The following is an 18,498-nucleotide window of genomic DNA, read 5'->3' as shown; positions in this document are numbered from 1 at the left end:
TTGGACCCTGCCCTCCAGCACTCACACCCACCTTATCCCAGGAGCTGTAATGGAAAAGGTGAAAAGACCAAGTTCCCAGGTACCTGCAGTGGTGAGGAAAAAGAGAGAAAGAGTGTGGGGAGTTGTGGGGTGTGGTGGGGAATGCAGACCTTATCAAAGACAAGTCTCACACCTCCTTGTCTACAGAGAGCTGGGAGTCAACACATCCCACTGCTCTCAGCCCCACCCAATGAGCACAGGCCACCGAAGGGCCTCAGAGGTTGTAAGAAGTGCTTTCTTCTCTGCAAGCACTTTCAAACTAGGTGAGGAAATAAGACACAGGGAAATGTGGGCACAAATACAAAGATGTTTGCATGTAAGCAAGGACAGGTCAGTAAAAGTAATAGTGATAGTTAAAGTACCATTTCAAATGTATGAACAACTGAGCCTCTACCCTGCTGGGACGTATCGGCGTGCAGAGGGGGTTCTTCCATGTATCTGTACAATTTTAATGCTACTCTAACCAAATCCCTGTTAATATGTGTCATTCTATTATGACTGTGGGTTATTATATTTATTAATTGGGGGTAGGAGGTGTTACTTCTTGCTCTTTGAAAAACAGACCCAGTTGTAGGAACAGGGAACAGCCCTGGCATGTCAGCATGTGAAATATTTTTAGAGTGCAGTCATCTTTTCCTCCCAAGCACCTGAGCTTCTGCTGATTTCTCAGTGAGATAGCACAACCTCCTTCCCACAGAACTTTCTAGGCTGCCCAGGCCCTGAATAATTCAGGAGCACCAAGGCCCTCCAGCTGCCTGTTGTAAGCAGGAAGCAGGCTCCGGGTTCACGGTATAGAATTAAATACTATTAGCTACCTCTAAGACCTTCTTCACAGAAATACACACTCCTTCCCTCTCCCCTTTTTTCCCATTTTAAGCCAGATGATTGCCCACTGGATCAAAGTGCAAATGGCTTTTCCTTTAAAGAGGATGGGTCCCTAAGTACGTGAATGGGGTAGGGATAAAGAGATGTCCTCAAACAAGTACGTGTTCAGGATGTCATTTCCCATGCTCAGGATGCTGAGAAGACACAGGTAAAGCTCCAGATGCTGTTCTGACACAAGACAAATGCTCGATGAATGTTCCCATCCCTCTTCCTACCTGCCCCTCTGCTGTAGCCAAATTGATCAGTGCCCTATCACCCAATCTGGTATTTCCATGCCTTTTTTGCTACATCTCCTCCTAGTCAGTAATCCACTTATCCTTCAAATCCAGCTCAAAACCTTCCATCCTCTACAAAGGCTTTCCAGATTATCCCAGCTGGGATGGTGGCTCCTTCTCAGAAACCCAACACCAGTACCATTGGCCTCCCTGATCTGGCACTATCACACACATTCTTTAGTACTGCTTATCTCTTCTTATGCACCAGTCTTATCTACTTAATTAAAAAAATGGAAGTGTACTGGTTACAGACTTAAGGGAAGTAAAATGTAGACTCCATTTTCAGTTTTTGACACTGGCTGTGTGACCATAAGCTGATTCCTTAGCTTCCCTGATATTCTCCCTAAAAATCAAAGGATTTGAAAGAGAAAATCTCTCAGGTCCTTTGAATATAATGCTCCGAAACAAGAACATTGTAAAACATCATAACTTGTTTTAGGATAAATGCAAGTGTCCCACAACCTTCACCCCATACCTCCTACCCCAGTATCTAAGAAGTAGTTGTACAAAATGATATAGCCATTTCAGAAGCCTGAACACTGACCAAAGCAAAGGCTCTGTGCGTAGCTGATCCCCTAAGGTGAACTACAGAGACTAATCCACCTTATGTAATACTAATACCCCTAGTTCACACTTCAGTCCTGGACATTCAGAAGATGACAGCCAGAACTCCTAACAGTGCCAGAAGTCACCTCTCTAAAATGAAGCATGGAACCCTTTGCCCAGAGATACAAAGTAAGGTACTGGTATACTGGAAATCAGAAAGTAGACTTTCTGAATTCCTGCTGCCTCTTAATTTCTAGGACAAACCTGAAGAAATAAGGAGCTGAGGACCAAGGAAGAGGGCCTGCATTTCTCACGCCTCTGTCAGTGAAGTGGGGCCAGGGTTTGAAATCCCAGAAAGCTGATCCTAATCCCTTCTCCCACATATCTTCCACCATCCAACACCATGGGAGAGCCAACAGACTTATACTAAGTGGCAAAGGACCTTTCCATGTTCTCTGAAACCCAACTGTACCAAGCTGAGAGATCAGGAGCCCACACTAGAGTACTGGCAGCTCAATCTCATCCTCCTAGCCTAGCACAGAACCAAGCGCAGGCAGCCCCAATACTTTCTGGTCAAAGACCCTTTACATTGACCAGCTTTCTGCACTGTCTTTTGTTATTCGTAAGATGTCCTGAGGGAATGGCCTACTCAGAAGGCATTTTAAGAAATGTTTGACAAATGCATCATTCCTTACAACTAGAATTTTAATGCAGGTGAGGAAGAAGTGAGAACAGAGTGGGTAAAGTTTTTTCTAATACCTGTGTTCTATGACCACCTACCTATATAACCACCTCTATATGTACCTATTTTCATTACCTTTTAATCATCCTTTCAATTACCATACAGAAAAACACAATTTGAAACCATCATGGTGCCTTCTCTCTACTACACATTATTTCAATCACATTATAAAAGTTTCAGTAAAGGATGTGGAAAAATTGGAACCTTTGTGTACTAATGGGAATGTAAATGGTGCAGCCATATGGAAGGGAGGTTCTTCAAAAATAAGATAATCATATGATCCATCAATTCCACTTTTGAGAAATAAATCAGGATTTCAAAAGAGATAAGTAGCCAAGAGGTGAAGACAACCACAATATCCATCAATGGATAAACGGATAAAGAAAATGGAATAAATACATACAATGGACTATTATTCTTTAAAAAGAAGGAAATCCTGTTACATGCTACAACATGGATGAACCTTGAGGCCACTGCACTAAGTGAAATAAGCTGAATTTCATATAGTTATGTTTCCACTTACATGAAGCATCCAGAATAGTCAAACTCATGGTAACAGAAAGTAGCTAGGAGCTAGCAGGAGGGCGAAACAAGAGTGACTGTTTAATGGGTTTAGTGTTTCAGTTTTGCAAGATGAAAAGGTTTTAGGTATTTGTTGAACAACAGTATGAATATAGTGAACACTACAAAAGTGGTTAAGATGGTAAGATTTATATGTTTTTTTTATCACAATTAAAAATAAAATGATGCTTCAGTAAAGACTGAGAAGAAATGACTACTGGGCAAGGGAAGACAGCTGATCTAGAGCCACATGTTCCACATCCATGACTCAATGGGAGTTTGTACCAAGTGCTCTCAAACATTATCAACCAATACAACACACCATCTCTTCAAGTCCTCTTCTCTACCCTAAAGAAGAACTTTGCTGGGAGTCCTGCCAACTCTCATTTTTATAACAAAGGGCCTTGTAAATTAGTTACTGACTTCTCACATTTGTGTTTAGGGCTGTGGGGTAACCTCTACTCGTAAGTCATGGCTCGAGTCAGGCTTATGATCTCCACAAGGCCAGCCCTCATTGAATTGTTCAAAACTTGTATTTTTCAGTCAGTGTCTTTGAGATTATCCAAAAACATGGAGGAAGTCAATGGTATTTTGGCCATAGTAGCAGCACATCACAATGAAACAATGTGTACATTTATACAATTGGGGAGGGTGCACACTACAAGAATATTTATATGTGTGTGGACAAGACTTCGCTGGCAGATGTTAGACCAATTTTCCTTACTCTGAGGGTTACCCATTATTAACTATCCTGAAATACTAAGACTTGCCCTCCCACCTAAAGAGTCCTGATATCCTATCACATGGGCAAGTACACAGTTTGCTGTTAAGGATAATTTTAGGCTATTAAAGCCTCATGAAGCAATGGGCCAAGGTTCTTACTGATCAAAAAATTGTACTTGTAGTCAGCCTATTAAAAATTATGGAAGGGCAAATGGCAAAAATCATTACATAGGAAAAAGGTCTATAATTTGAAGTGATTATAATCAAGTTACTCTACTTCTTGTTAATAACACTCTATAAGAGCCTGCATTTCTGCTCATCAAACAGAAAACATTAACAAAAAATTAACATAAGACTGGTTCTTGAGTCACAGGGAATTCATTATTTCCCCAAAGGACAAAGGATGCTATCATCTCTACATCAACACACAAATCTACATCTTACCACATACACAGAACCATCAGGAAAAAGAGGACAAAGCTCACCCTGGTAACAAAACAGTGTCGGCTTGCTAACTCCCTAGGATGTATTTTATGTCACCAGATCTTTTTTTTTCCCCCAGTGTTGAACATGGTGGGTAAGCAGTCTACCACTGGCCATACTCCCAGCCCTCCATATCTTATAACTCATACTGCCATATCTCTATTTAGTACAAATGTTTTTTTTTGAAATAGTAGGTTATTTAGGATCTCTCTCCCCCCAACCCTTAAATGCCTTGCTTCTCTTGTGCTTGTCAGTCAGAAACATAAAGAAAATAACCTGCAAAGCATCTGATTCTCAACTCTTCCTTCCTGTTATTACAGGTAATATTTGGCTCTCCTAGGAAAGGCTTTAATAAGCTCGCTCAATCACTGCAAATGTCACAAATGAGATACTCAAGTTATCTCAGAGTCTTATGCATAATTCTCAAAATGAAGTAATTGTAGGGAGAGGTACAAGATTTTTTCTCCCATGAATTAAAGGGTATTTGGAGACCTACAAATACTTAATGTGAAGGAAGGCAATTTCAAGAGGGCTGGAAATGGCAAGTCAAAGGCATCAGAAGCCTCTGATTTATACAGCCACTAACACAGGCTGGAGCAAACAACAACCTGATTCAGAAAATCTCATACTGAAATCTGCAAAATGAAAGACAAGGTCCCCTATCAAAGACAGTAATATTCTACAATGTTCTCCAAGATTAAAGTGGTACATGAATTTTAAGTATTAAAAATAATCCTAGAAATCTAGTAATAGTTCATTATTATCCCGATACCAAATTACAGCTGTCTCAACAAAGAGGAACAGAGCACTAAGCTAAATAACTCCCACAAAGGCCAGCCCTTTCCAGGAAGAGCCATTGACTAGGATTTTTCTACACTGGGTCTGTCCCTGTCCCTCCAACCTCAGTCATTTGGTTGGGAAGGGGTGTGAAAATAAACTTCTCAGAAGTTTTAAAGTATTTTTATTGCATTTAAATCATTCTCTCAATAAACTTAGGATTGTGCAGAATTATTTTAATGTGCACTGAATACAAATCTAAAACAAGGAAGTGCAGTAAGAGAAGACACAAATATGAAGTCCGTATTAATTTTTTAATTAAAAAATAAAATCTTTTTCCGCAGTCTTCATGCCTCATAGGAGAAGCACTGAGAGTCATAAATGCCCTCTAAATACCACAGAAACAAAGCCACAGGTCATCAGTGTCTTGAGGACACCGTAACATGTGTCCTTTGAATGTTCCTGCTTTCCTGCCTTGACCTCTGATTTTCCCACCTTGCATTCATAGAATATCCTCAACATGGAAGGCCTGCTTGCTGGGTAGAGAGGAGCCCTTTTTCCAAAAGATTTATTTTCATAATGAAATGTTACAATTTACACCTCACACACACCTGTCTATTGTGTGCAGACCCTGAGCAAGGCACCATTCCGTTACTGTAAGTTCTTATGATGATCCCAGAAGATACTGTTCTCACCCTATAGGAGCGGCTTGGCCTCTACCTCACCAGTAAGTGGCACAGCAGGAATCTAATGTAGGACTCTGAGCCCATTCTCTTGTCCTCAGCATCAGCCCTGAGATGGGCAGTCTTGAATGCCTGAATCCAAACCTAGGGAGATCGATATGCTCTGGCCCTAAACAACCCCCCAAAGTGCACCCAGGGGGCCACAATGAAAGATCCTCTGGGTCCACACAGTTTTTGAAGGCTGGATGGGATATAGACAAATGTAAGCTGAGGAAAACATGGCATCATTCTAAAACTGGAAGCCATACAAAAGAGCAAACAACAACAACAAAAAATCCAAACAGGGCCTACTTATCAGTTTTGTGATCACACAGACTTTTCAATTAATCACCTGTCTTTGTTTTTTCCTCCCTCCCTCCCTTTTTTTCCTGGACAGTGTCTCACTATGTAGTCTAGTCTGGCCTCTAATTTGTAGTCTTCCTGCTTCCACCTCCAAACTGCTAGGATTAAAGGAGTGCAACTTTCTTTGATTTTCAACACTCGTGTGTATGAAGTTGCCAACATAAAATATATTCCTTACTGATAACGTGATTGCAAATTATTTCTTTCAAAATCACAAGTACTCTGAACTCCTCCATTCTGTGTTTAAAAAATAAACAACATCCTCCAATCATAAAATTCAGTTCAGACAGTTATTGTGTTAAATGTGTCAATTAAGATGGCTCTCTGAATGGAAGTTAAAAAAAAAAATTTGAGGGCATACCTGAATATTACAACTGATAGAAGGCACAAAGCAAGAGGCACAAGCACACCTGTTAATTCTGTGTTGGAGTTTAAGGTTTCACATTAGTATCAGGTACATCCTTGAGACTTTCCTCCCTCCATCCTGTATTTCTCAAGACAGTCTTGAATACCTCTACATTATTTACGAGCATCCACACTAACAATGGCCTTCCTTCAAATGCTTGGAGACAATGAGTACAGTTCCATGGATGGTGTGTTTACGGGCTTGGTAGCAGCTGGAAGCGCACACTAATCCTCAACAGAGCAACCACTTCTAGGTATGAAATGGTGTAGACATATAAAGGACTAACAGATTTGGCATGTGAAGTTACTTTTCCAAAACTGTAATAAATCAGCTTCAGGACTGTCAACCCATGAACTATCAAACATATGTCCTGACTAGAGAAAAAGGAAACTGACCACAGGGCCCTTCCGAATAAATGACATATATGGCTAGTATCATGGATTTAGAAAGTTACTATATTGTTTTCTTGTCAGTCACAGAAAAATAGGCTTAACTTACACATCAATTAAAACAACAGCAGCACTCTGCTCCTCTTGTAGCAGAACGGCCTTGGCTGGTGTAGCAAAATGCAAGTGTTTCAGGTGTAAATACCACCATAACATTCCATTCCTTGTCATGCTTAGTCACTAGACTCAACAAATACTTTACCTCTTTGTCACAATGATGTGTTCCAAGGAGAAAATTGTGGCCAGCACTTGTAAAAATGAGCCATTAAGTCCTCAAGTTCCAACTGCTCACATCCACAAGGCATGTGAGCCTTGTTTTATACACCTCTTTATATATTCAACAGCAGGCTGGTTCTGTACATCCACTAGGAGGAAGTCATACCACGTGTCAATTCATTGTCAATTCAGGTGTACTGATTCTAGATTAACAGTATTATTTAGTAAAATTTCTGAGTAAAGCCATTATATTTCAGGAGATCATTAAAAATATAAAGCCAATATTGAAACCACTGATTAAATATTCAAGATCATTTGCAGAAAAGATACTAAGATTTGCCTCTCAAAAAAGGAAAACTTAAATATCTTTATGATATTTTATTTTATTTTTGAGACAGGGTCTTGCTATGTAGCCTAGGCTGGTCTCCAACTCAGAAGTCTTCTGTCTCAGCCTCCCAAGTGCTGGAATTACAGACATGCACCACTGTATCCTGGCATACCTTCTGATTTTAAAATAGGTTTTTCATCACCTATGTGCAGTCCAATCTAGGATTATATAATTAACTATTTAACTATATAATTAAGCATATAACTTTAATGATAGTTTGCAGTCAACTGAGACAAAGCGATGGTTAATTCTGCTCTAATTCTCACTGTATACAGTTCAGTCATTTTCCTCCAGAGAAAATACTGTGTGTGAATTTTATATCTATGACTACTGAACTTTTTAGGACATACCTTTTTTTTGGTACTCATTGTTGTAATGTTATTTTTATTTTTGATTTACCATATGTTAATACAAGGGGACTTCATTGTGATAATTTCATAAATGCATACAGGATATTTTGAACAAGTTCCCTCTCCATTATATTTCCAACCCTCCCTCCCCTTTTCAAACAGTGTTTGGTGAGATTCATTAGGCTGTCTTCATACGCATCTATGAAGCATACTTCAATCCACTTCGCTACTCAGTGTTCTTTCCTTTCCCCCTTCCCCCTCAGACAGTATTCCATATACATTCATGTCCTATTATTATTATCACCACCATCATTTTGGTTCTAGGTTCTACAAATGAGCGAGAACATGTGGTATTTGGGCTTGTGAACTTGATCTCTAGTTCCATCCATTTTTCTGTAAATGACATAATTTTATTTTTGTTTATGGCTGGGTAATATCCTTAGCAAAGTCAATTCTCTTTAGGACATACTTAAGTGTCCCCACTAATTTTAATTAGCACTACAGAACTAATTTAGGAATAATTTTCTATCCTTCTAGAGATTACAAATTGCAAGACCTAGTCATTGATGGAGTCAGTCCCTCATCACCTCCACAATGGGGTGGATCTAACAGACAGGGTCATGGATTACAAGAATGAACTCTTCCTGCTAGGAGACAGCACAATACTCAGTATGAGCAGAACACTAAGACTGTCTTAGGTGTCAAGATATCAAAAGATAAACCGTGACCTAATTTGGGTAGGGAAGGAGAGATAAAAGTTGATTTTTCACTTCAGCTGGAATACTCAAGGTCAAAAGGATTTGAGTATTAAGTGAGAAAGCCTATCTCCTACATGTCCTAACCACTCAACTGACGCTACACCTCTCAAAGTGTGGTCTACATCAGAATCACATGAGGGCTTACTTAAAAAAATGCAGCCTTCTATCTTCTATGCACTGCTCCAGAGTGGCAAATCTCAGTTTGTAAAGGGTGAAGAGAAACCTTGGAATATGTACTGTTAACAAGTGTGCTACTGGACCCTCTGAACCCAAACACAGTGGTCAAGAAAAGTGGCCTGGGTATTTTACAGAAGTTTTTAGATGAAAAAGAAGAATGTAGATGTTGGTAAAGGACCTAGTTCTTTTTTTTTTAAATTTATTTTTCCTATGATAGTTTGAGGGTTTTTTTTTTTTTTGAGGTACTGGGATTTGAACTCAGGGCCCCAGGCTTGCTAGGCAGGCACTCTACCACTTGAGCCACTCTGCCAGCCTGGAGGCTCTAGTTCTTAAATCACATCTATTTAAAAGTTTAATATTAGCTGGGTACCCGAAGCTCATGCCTGTAATCCTAGCTACTTGGGAAGATCAAAGTTCAAGACCAGCCCAGGTAAATAGTTCGAGAGACCCCATCTCTAAAATAACCACAGCAAAAAATGGACTGGAGGTGTGGCTCAAGCAGTAGAGCACCTGCTTTGCAAAATATGAGGCCCAAACCAAAAAACAAGAAAAAAAGAAAAGAAAAAGTTTAGTACTAGAAAGCACAAAAAGGAGAAGTATGTATTTTCTTAAATTACCATTCAACTGATACACTATTCCTTAGAATTTAAATTCACATTTAACCAAGGAGACAACTACTTACTGCTTTATAAATAGACCCAAGACCAAATACTAACAAAAGTAGGCTTTAAAATACTTGATGGTATTTGATACACTGTAAGAACTTTTGTAAATGCATATGTACCCCTCCCCAGCACAATGAAAAAAATTTTTAAAAATTAAATAGTTGATGGATATTTTAAAGCCCAAATTTTTTATGGAAGATCTAAAGAGTTTTTAGACAATTAAAAATGTCTGTGTCTCTGACTTTTTGTTTGTTTCTGCAGTGATCAAACCCAGGCCCTTGAGTATGCTAAGTAAGCACTCTACCACTGAGGAAGACTATTAGCCTTAAAAAATGTCTAGGTAAAAGTCAGGCATAATGGTGGGCATCTGTAAACATAGCCCTTGGGAAGCTGAGACAGAGGAATCATGAGTTTGAAGCCTGCAGTGGCTTGAGTGTGAAAGCACTCAAGTTGCACTGTACTGTCTAAATCAGTACCAATGGTCGTGTGACTCCTAACCACATGACAGTGCATGTTGAAAAGGACTGTGTAAAATATGCATTTGATTTCAAAGACAGTATAAAAGTGTGAAGTATTTCATTAATAGCTTTTTATGCTAATTACATGTTGAAGCAATAATATATTTGATATACTGTTAATTAAAATACTTAAAATTTTAAATCACACATGGCTAGTATTAATTTCTTTTGTAGACCACTGATCCACACACTTCTGCTTAGCTGATTAAACGCTCTAATGAATTCTTTTTTCCTGTTCAGTCTCAGTAGAAACTGTCAAAAATTACCAATGCCAACTGTATTTCAAGTCGTCATGGCAGGGGACTGGGAAAAGTTTTTAATTAGCAATAATTGTGCCTCGTATAAACCTCATTGGCTATGATACTGCCAATGCACCAAATTCTTGATCACTCAACTAAATGTCTGTGTTTAAAGGCAGTCTGGCCTGAATATACAGTCACTAACAATTGCAATTTACTCTCTACTTGTGAAACAGAGATTACAACCAGGTACTTATACCTAATTTTCCCATGGCTGACTGCTATTCTTAATTCCCACATCAAGGTCAATTTTTTTTTTTTTTTTTGCTATGCCCACATCTTAGCGAAAAGACTCCTAAGAAAACTTAAGAGTTCATAAATACTGACAGGATAACTCTCAATCTTATTTTTAATGTCTATCATCCTGCTAAAATTCACATTCATTCATAGGGTTTCTTCTCTCATCTCTCTATGCCATTATTTCTTAGGGGAAAGATTAATCAAAATTTCTAAATAAAGTACTGGATGCTTAAGATGCTTCATTATTTTTTATTTCAGGTAAAAACTCAAATACAGAAAAGTCACTCAGAAATAAATACTGGTTATTTTGGCATACCCTATCCTGGTTTTTTCCTTCACTGTTCATGCATGTTGACAGAACAATATTAACTCTAGTTACTTTTACCAATATTTTCAAACTAATTACGTTGTACATTTTAAAGAACTTCTTCCTCTACTTCCTCGAATTTAGGTTGATTCTACAAAATATAAGCCACCATCATAAACACTCTTCATTTTAAAAAAGAAAATATTTACCTTTGATATTTCCTCACAAGAGTAAAGTTTAATTTTTATTTCAAATGAAATGCTGATTCCAAAGAACTCAGCTTATTTGGAATCACCACATGTTCCACAATTCTGAGGCAATTTGGTCAGAGGTCAGGAATGTGGGCATGCCATCATGGGATGCAAGAAATAATTTACACAAGACATAAAAAACACTTCATAGTGCACTGCCTCAAGGCTGAACCAGCATACCACAGTATCTTTACTACTCAACAAGATTGACAAATGTTCTCCTTTCTTTCTGAACCCTAAACAGCAAAACCATGGACTAGGGGAAGTTCTGTCTACCATGTTTTCTTTCCACATTCAATTTTAGACGTAAGTACAGACCTTACTGGCCTCTTATGTATAAAAAAGATGTGCATTTCAAAGACTTAGAATAAAAATGTGAACTCTCACTAATAATTTTTCATGCTTAATATGCTAATATGATGATGTTTTAGATATATAAAAATTTTCATATGTGGAAGTAGCCAATATTAATGCTAATTATTTTTTAAAAACGTATCTAAGTCTTGTCAGTAGCTCACACCTATAATCCTAGACACTCAGGAGGTAGAGATCAGGAGGATCACAGTTCAAAGACAGCCCAAGCAAATAGTTTGAGAAACCCTATCTTAAAAAATCCTTCACAAGAAAGGGCTCAAGGTGTAGGCTCTGAGTTCAAACCCCCGTACTGCAAAAACAAACAAACAAAAAACCAAAGTCTTAAAATTTTCACAAGCCAAAGAGTTGAGAGACTCCCTCTTCACCCAACATGTGTGAGGAAGAAGCTACCAGATGTTTTTCTCTACTTTGAGAAAGAGCTGCTGTTTTCAGTTCTGCCAGGTCCTCCAGGAAAGTTCTGCAGCTGGGAGAGTACAGTCCTCTGTACTTGTTGGTCATCAGGCTGATGTTCTAGCACTGTGTGCTGAGCCAGCTATTTAATCCCTGTGCCTCCAAACCCACTTCTCTACATTACAGATGACGAAGACCTTTTCTCATACAATTGTGATGGGAATAACTGGAATTTGGGGTATTGTTTTGAGAAAGGGTCTGCCTATGTAGTCCAGGTTAGCCTCAAAAATCATGATCCTCATGAGTGCTAGTATTGCAGGTATGCACTACGCCAGCCCAGTTTGGATTAACTGTTAAAATCTGCAATGCATTTAGAATAGGGTCTAGCACACATTGAGCACTTGGCATTATTATTATTACTATTGTAACACAGTTATTCTGGGACCTAGCTAAGACATCCTAGGAAGTTTAGCATAAAAATCAACAGTAAGAACAGCTAGAGTCTCTCCTCTAAATCTGCAGGAAGACAGTACACAAAAAGCAAGGAACTGCTCTAAACTTGCCAAGTAAAATTGTCCTTAAAAGGGAGATAACACGGAGTAACATGGAACCAGAAAGTAAGACTCATGATCAAAGGTAATTGGTCACCACCAGCATGCTGGTCTTAAGGCACAAATGAAGATTCAAGCAAAAGAAGAATGGGTTAAAGCACCTATCATTCCACTAGCACAAGCTGAGATCATGGTTTCCATAGTGTTCCATGCTAATGTACGAGCTAGAAAATAATGGGCAATTCTGGAATGAATGACTATCTGATAAATCATTCATTCAGGCAAGCTCAAGAAAGATCTTTAAATCACCACTCAAGAGTTACTAATTATCTTAAGGCAGCAGAGTAATTTCTTATGGCACCAACATTCATTCTCCTCTTCCTCCTTCCTAATATATTTACAAATTTTCCAGCCAAGCTGTTTTGTGTGGGACTGACCAAACTGTGCCTCTAGGGGTGCATCCTGTTTAGACGAAGTCAGTTATTACATCCTATTCTCCAATCCACGTCATGGTCAATCAAGCCCAGTGAGACAGATCTCAGGAACATGCGATGCAGACGCGCTCTTCTCTACTGGATGCCCACAAGGCCCAGGAGGCCTGGAATCTGGGGTAGTCATCTTGGAACTACAAGATAGAGCCTGTAGTAGCAATTTAAACCAAGAAGCAGAGAGAAAGAAACTGGGTCCTCCCTGTCATACGAGAAGTCTTACTCAAAGGCTGAATGTGCCTGGTATGTGTCTAATAAATTGTTGTCAATTATGCTACTTTGGGTTAGGTTTTCTTTTGCTTGAAAACGATATGTGTTTCATAATCAGATTCCATTATAAAGATAACAGAAGTGAGCTATTTTCATAATTAACAGTAAATGTACCTGCTCAAGTCATGACTTCTATCATAATTCAAGACAGTTGGGGGGTGGGAATCACAAGCCTACTTTTCTCACTGAGAAATAATTTCCTTTGAAATCTCAAAGTACAAAAGCAGGACTTTGAATGCATTCTACTTTGACTCTTGCTTTACACATATGTGGTACTGCTGAGTTTTCTGAGTGATGGAATCTTTTCAAGGCAATTTTTAGGGCGACACACACCCCATCCTAACCAGGGCCATTGTCAAAGTGTGCTCTAGGTATTCAATGGCAAGAAGTAAATGAGCAGTCACAATAAGGACACTGTCCCCCTAATGTTAATGAATCAGTGGCGAGCTTACCTGTTACAGCATTAAATGTGCCCTTACCATATTAGGCTACTGCTTTTCAGATCTAAAGTCTTTGCACGTGGTAACAACCAACCTTGTACAGTTCAGTTGGCTAATGTATCATAAGCACTAAGTACACAGGTTGGTTTGGGTATTTTTGTGTGTAGGATACAGTATACTTCAATATTTTGAAACTCAAAAGTAAAAGAATCCTTACAAAGCTAAGGATGAGCTTTCTGAATTCTATAAAAATCATTCTTCTCTGAATTATTTTAGCCATTAGGATTGACAGTTCTCCAAATATGACTCCTTTACAAAATGGTCAGCTTGTTCTCATGGAACACATTTAAGTGGAGGTGAGATGATCTCCACCTTCACTCCTTAAAGGAGACCACATGGCATCCTGGGCCTCTGTGGTGGGCAAAAAGGAGACTCACCTGCCAGAGCCTTGATGCGGGACCGCTCAAAGAGCCGCGCAGAGCTGTTCTCATTGTCCCAGTCGTCCACATCCCAGCGGTTGTTGACATCGCTGTACTGCTGCTGGATCTCAATGTTGTCGTAATCAGTGGCTACTGTGGTCGTCATCTTGAACTGTCTCAGCTGCTCCTTCACATCAGCTCCTTCTTAGAGTTCTGTGAGAAAGAAGGGTGAAATGTGTTTAGCTGTCCAGAGTATATACAGTCCCGAACAACCTATTAGGGTAAAAGTGACTAGAAAGTAAACAATTAGTGTTTGTCCAGAATGAGTCTTCTGGAGTCAAAGCTCGTTTTGAACTTCAGCTCTGCCTCATATTAGGCTGCTTAATATTCCTGAGCCTCAGTTTGCCCAACCATAAGAGAGGGAAGACACAAGGATTGAATAACATGATGGATGGATGCCCAGCAAATGATTCTTTTTCCTTTCTAAAGCTTAAAAGTTTTATCAGAGCTGCATCAATACCTGCTTGGGTCTTTTGAATGAACTCATTTATTTTTAGTGGGTATCACCAGAAACTATAATCTTTTAGCTTCTCATTAAAAAATGTTATGTAAGAAAATCAACAAACCATTCTTTCTGTATATCTCACACATTAGAAAACTGATGTCTAAGATTAAGATGTTAAGGATATTGAGCAGTGCACAATAAAGGACTGCAATTTTATATCATTGTTATTACAAAATCTATGACCAACACCAATACCCACTCCTTAGAAATCCAACTTAAAACATAAAACATAAAACTTGAAACATAAAACATAAAATGAAAACAGAGTAATGGGAGTGAGAGAGAGTGGTTATTTCAGACCTGGTGGTGAGGGAAAGCCTCTCTGAGTCAGTACTGAAACTGAGATCTATCTTAATGTCAAAAACAGGAATACCATTCCAGGCATGGCATACTGAAAGAACCAAGAGACGAGTGTGGCTGGAGTCCGGGGTAAAGGGGAGGTAAGGCGAGAAGGCTGGGGAGGTAAGGCGAGAAGGCTGGGTAGGTGGATGGGCAAGGTTAGGGAGGGCTCTGTGAGTCCGTATGATGGGAAGCCACTGGGGTGGGACAATAAGATGAGTGTTTCTGCAGGATTACTCCTACTGCCACGTGGAAAACAGATTCCAGGAGGTAACAACAGAAGAGGGGCAAATTTGGAAACCACTCCAGGGATGGGAGTGGCCTGGCCTTGGGCAGTAGAAGAAAGGTGGTAGGATGTGACTATATTTAGAGGGCAGGACTGATAGCACCTGGGTGAGGCATTAGGGGACAGTGGGCCTGAGCCAGCTCTGTGCTTCAATCCTATTGCTGTGTTTAAGCTATTGCAGATTATAAATGGCACTGAGGGGATTCAAGTTCAGTCAGATAAGCTGTCTAAGTAAGTTAACTGCAAATGTAAGAAAAGAGGTGGGGAAAACATAATCCCTCTTTCTGTGGTAGGAAGAGGTCCCAGAAAAGGATCTGGCTATCCTCTCTCCTTTTCCTTTCTCTGTGACTCACCATCCATTTTTATTGTTGTTTTGTTTTGTTTTGGTTTTGAGACAGGGTTTCACTATGCAGTGCAGGCTGGCCTTGAACTTAAGATCTCCTGCCTCAGCCTCCTGAATGCTGGGATTCCCTGTACGTGACACCAAGCCTGGTCCCACCCCTCATTTTAAGATCCAGAAATTTATTTTAAAGGATGTGCATGGTGGTTCACAACTGTAATTACAGCAACTCGGGAGACAGAGACAGAAGGATTGAGGTATGAGGTCAGTCTAAGCAAAAAGTTGGTGAAACCTTATCTCAAAAAAAAGTTGGACATGGTGGCACACATCTGTAATCCCAACTACTTGAGGCAAAGGTAGGAGGTTCACAGTCAGAGACTATGCAGGAAAAAACACAAGATCCTATCAACTGTTCTGAAGGTGGAGATCAGGAGGATGGTGGTTTGAGGCCAGCCCAAGGGTATGCGGGGAGTGGGGGAAGTTACCAGGCCTTATCTCAATAATCACACCATGCATGATGGTGCATACCTGCAATCCCAACTGTGTGGGAGGTGAAGGTCCTAGGCTGGCTAGGGCAAAAACCCAAAGATCCTATCTGAAAAAATGAATGAATGAATAAATGAATGAGTAAATAAAAAGCAAAAGGGGGTGAAATGAGTGGTCGAGTGCTTACCTAACAAGTGTAAGATCCCAAATTAAAGCTCCAATACCACATACAAAAAAACAGTAATTACTGTAAGATTTGTGTACCTGGATGCTCACTGAACAAAAGTCTCATTCAAAAATGTGCACATGGACCAGTCAACAGGCCCTATCACTGAAGATGATGTGCTAATAAAACCAGACTACCACCTGGTCAACACAAAAGGACCACTCAGGAGATGACTGTCCACACACATATGCCAGGTACAAAGAAAATAAAACCATGTACACTGACAGGAAACATTTTTCCTACTGTGCTTCTAACATAGCTTTTCTTGAGTTCCAGCACATAAGGTTCCAGGGTATATAAACTAAACTGATGCAAATTAACTGTGCCTTAAATCCTGTAAGACTGGCAGCCCATACACACAATTGCCCCTCTTTGCTCACTGGCTGCTTTCTCACAGCCATCTGTGGACATCACTAACATGTCCTGTGTTCTCCAGGGAGAAGCACTGGCTCCACGAATTGACGATGACCCACATCTGTAACTGGAGTCATTCACCATCACTGAACACAAAAACCCTGAGTGGAAGTAAAATTCCCATCAGACACAACCAATCTCAACAATACAAAGGTATTAAGAAATTAACTTTAACACCTATATTAGCAATATATTTTCAGGACAGCATAAAAACAAAAATTACAGAAAATTATCTAGTAAGTATATTCGACTGAATGATCTTATAGTTCCATTCAACATTTGGGGGGGGGAGGGAGGGAGGGAGAGGGAGAGGGAGAGGGAGAGGGAGAGAGAGAGAGAGAAATGTGCACGTGAGGGAGAAAATAGAGCATTACCACACACCATTTGACCTTGAAGATGGTTTTTACAAAATTCAACCTTGGAGGAGTCTATCTAAGGGGATGGGTAGTGTGACAGTGCTACTAATCCTGAATTCTTAAAGTACAGAAAATTCAATCTACTCCAACCAAGGTGAAACCCGAGTGCATTGCAACTCCTCCTCAGTTCTGGTTATTTGGTGCCACCTGCTGATGGAGGAGAACAAGCCACGCCCTGGCCTGACCTCCAGGGCCACTGCCACTATAGTTGCACAGCCTCAACCCTCTCCCTTCCCCCACCGACCCATCTGCAATCACCAATTTCTTCCTTAAGTTTCTCAATAAGCAAGTGTTAATCCTTTCTTTTTCATCTTCATGGACATGGTAATTGTACAAATTAATGAGGGACAGTGTGATAAAAATGTAAGTCATTCAGAGACCATAAACACATTTTTCCTAAATGTTCTTAATTAATGGTGTTCTTTAAAAACACCATGATTGTTCTTTAAAGGGCTGAATGGAAAGCAAAAGTATCTACTGGTCTGCATACAGAAGAAATATTGGTGCTGTAAGTTTTTTTTTTTATTCAATCATCCTACTCAAGAGCCTACAATTTGGGTGGCAGAGACATTTTTCTTCCTCCATGTTCTCCACCCCTCTGAAGACATTATCTAACAGCTGAGTTTTCATAGTGATGGAACCCTTTTCTGGTTTTTAAGGCATTTTCCAGATTATTTATCCCCCACCCCTACCAAGGCCATTGGAAAGGCTTCTAGCATTTGACAGCTGCAAGAGAGTGACCTGAGGGTGAAGAAAGTCTGGAGGCAAGGGAAGCGTTTGAAGGGCCAGAGTCATGGCATGGGATCACAGATGGCCATACTAACCAACATTCCCTCCAGCCCTCTTCAGCAAAGGGCTGTGCTGGCTATGAGCACAATTTACATCACACAGAGTGTCCCCAGGAGGTTATTTAAAACCGCTGAGTTTTCCCAAGGTGCTATCAACCACGCATCCCCAGAGCCTATGAAGTAATCTGCACTGTTTTGGGGGTTTTTGTTTTTTTATTTTTGGTCAGAGTTTGAACTTAGGGATTTGTGATTGCAAAAGCAGGCACTCTACTGCTTGAGCCACTCCTCCAGTCCACTGTGCTCTGATTATTTTGGAGAAAGGGTCTCGTGAACTATTTGCCCAGGCTGGCCCCGAGTCGCTGTCCTCCCGATCTTAGCCTCCCAAGTAGCTGGGATTACAGGCGTGAGCCACTGGCACCCGGGTAATCTGCAATACTTATTAACTGACTGTGGGAAGATGAACAGGAAAGAAGGGAGGAAGGCTTGGCCATCTTGGAACTGTGCCTGGAGTTCCAGCACTTGGAAAGCTGGAGAAGGTTGTGTGAGGTCCACACAACACAGGACACAC

General features: G+C 40.1%; 1 protein-coding gene and 1 non-coding gene across 6 annotated transcripts in view; both read right to left on the bottom strand.

Annotated features, from left to right (window-relative positions):
* Positions 1 to 18,498, bottom strand: part of Sptbn1 (spectrin beta, non-erythrocytic 1) — a 173,006-nt gene that overhangs the window by 109,430 nt on the left and 45,078 nt on the right. For all 5 annotated transcript variants that reach the window (XM_020184677.2, XM_020184675.2, XM_074049714.1 and 2 more), the window contains exon 2: positions 14,089 to 14,283. In XM_020184677.2, coding sequence (XP_020040266.1) covers positions 14,089 to 14,236 — 148 coding nt within the window. In that variant the 5' untranslated portion in view covers positions 14,237 to 14,283. The remainder of the gene's footprint in view (positions 1 to 14,088; positions 14,284 to 18,498) is intronic.
* On the bottom strand, positions 10,281 to 10,421 carry LOC141415147 (U4 spliceosomal RNA). The gene has a single exon (XR_012440161.1). It is a non-coding gene; the product is annotated as a U4 spliceosomal RNA (small nuclear RNA).

The sequence above is a fragment of the Castor canadensis genome, chromosome 12 (genome assembly GCF_047511655.1).
Source record: "Castor canadensis chromosome 12, mCasCan1.hap1v2, whole genome shotgun sequence".
Classification (NCBI taxonomy): Eukaryota; Metazoa; Chordata; class Mammalia; order Rodentia; family Castoridae; genus Castor; species Castor canadensis.
The sequence above is the reverse complement of the archived record's forward strand: the minus strand, read 5'-3'. Positions and strand labels throughout refer to the sequence as shown.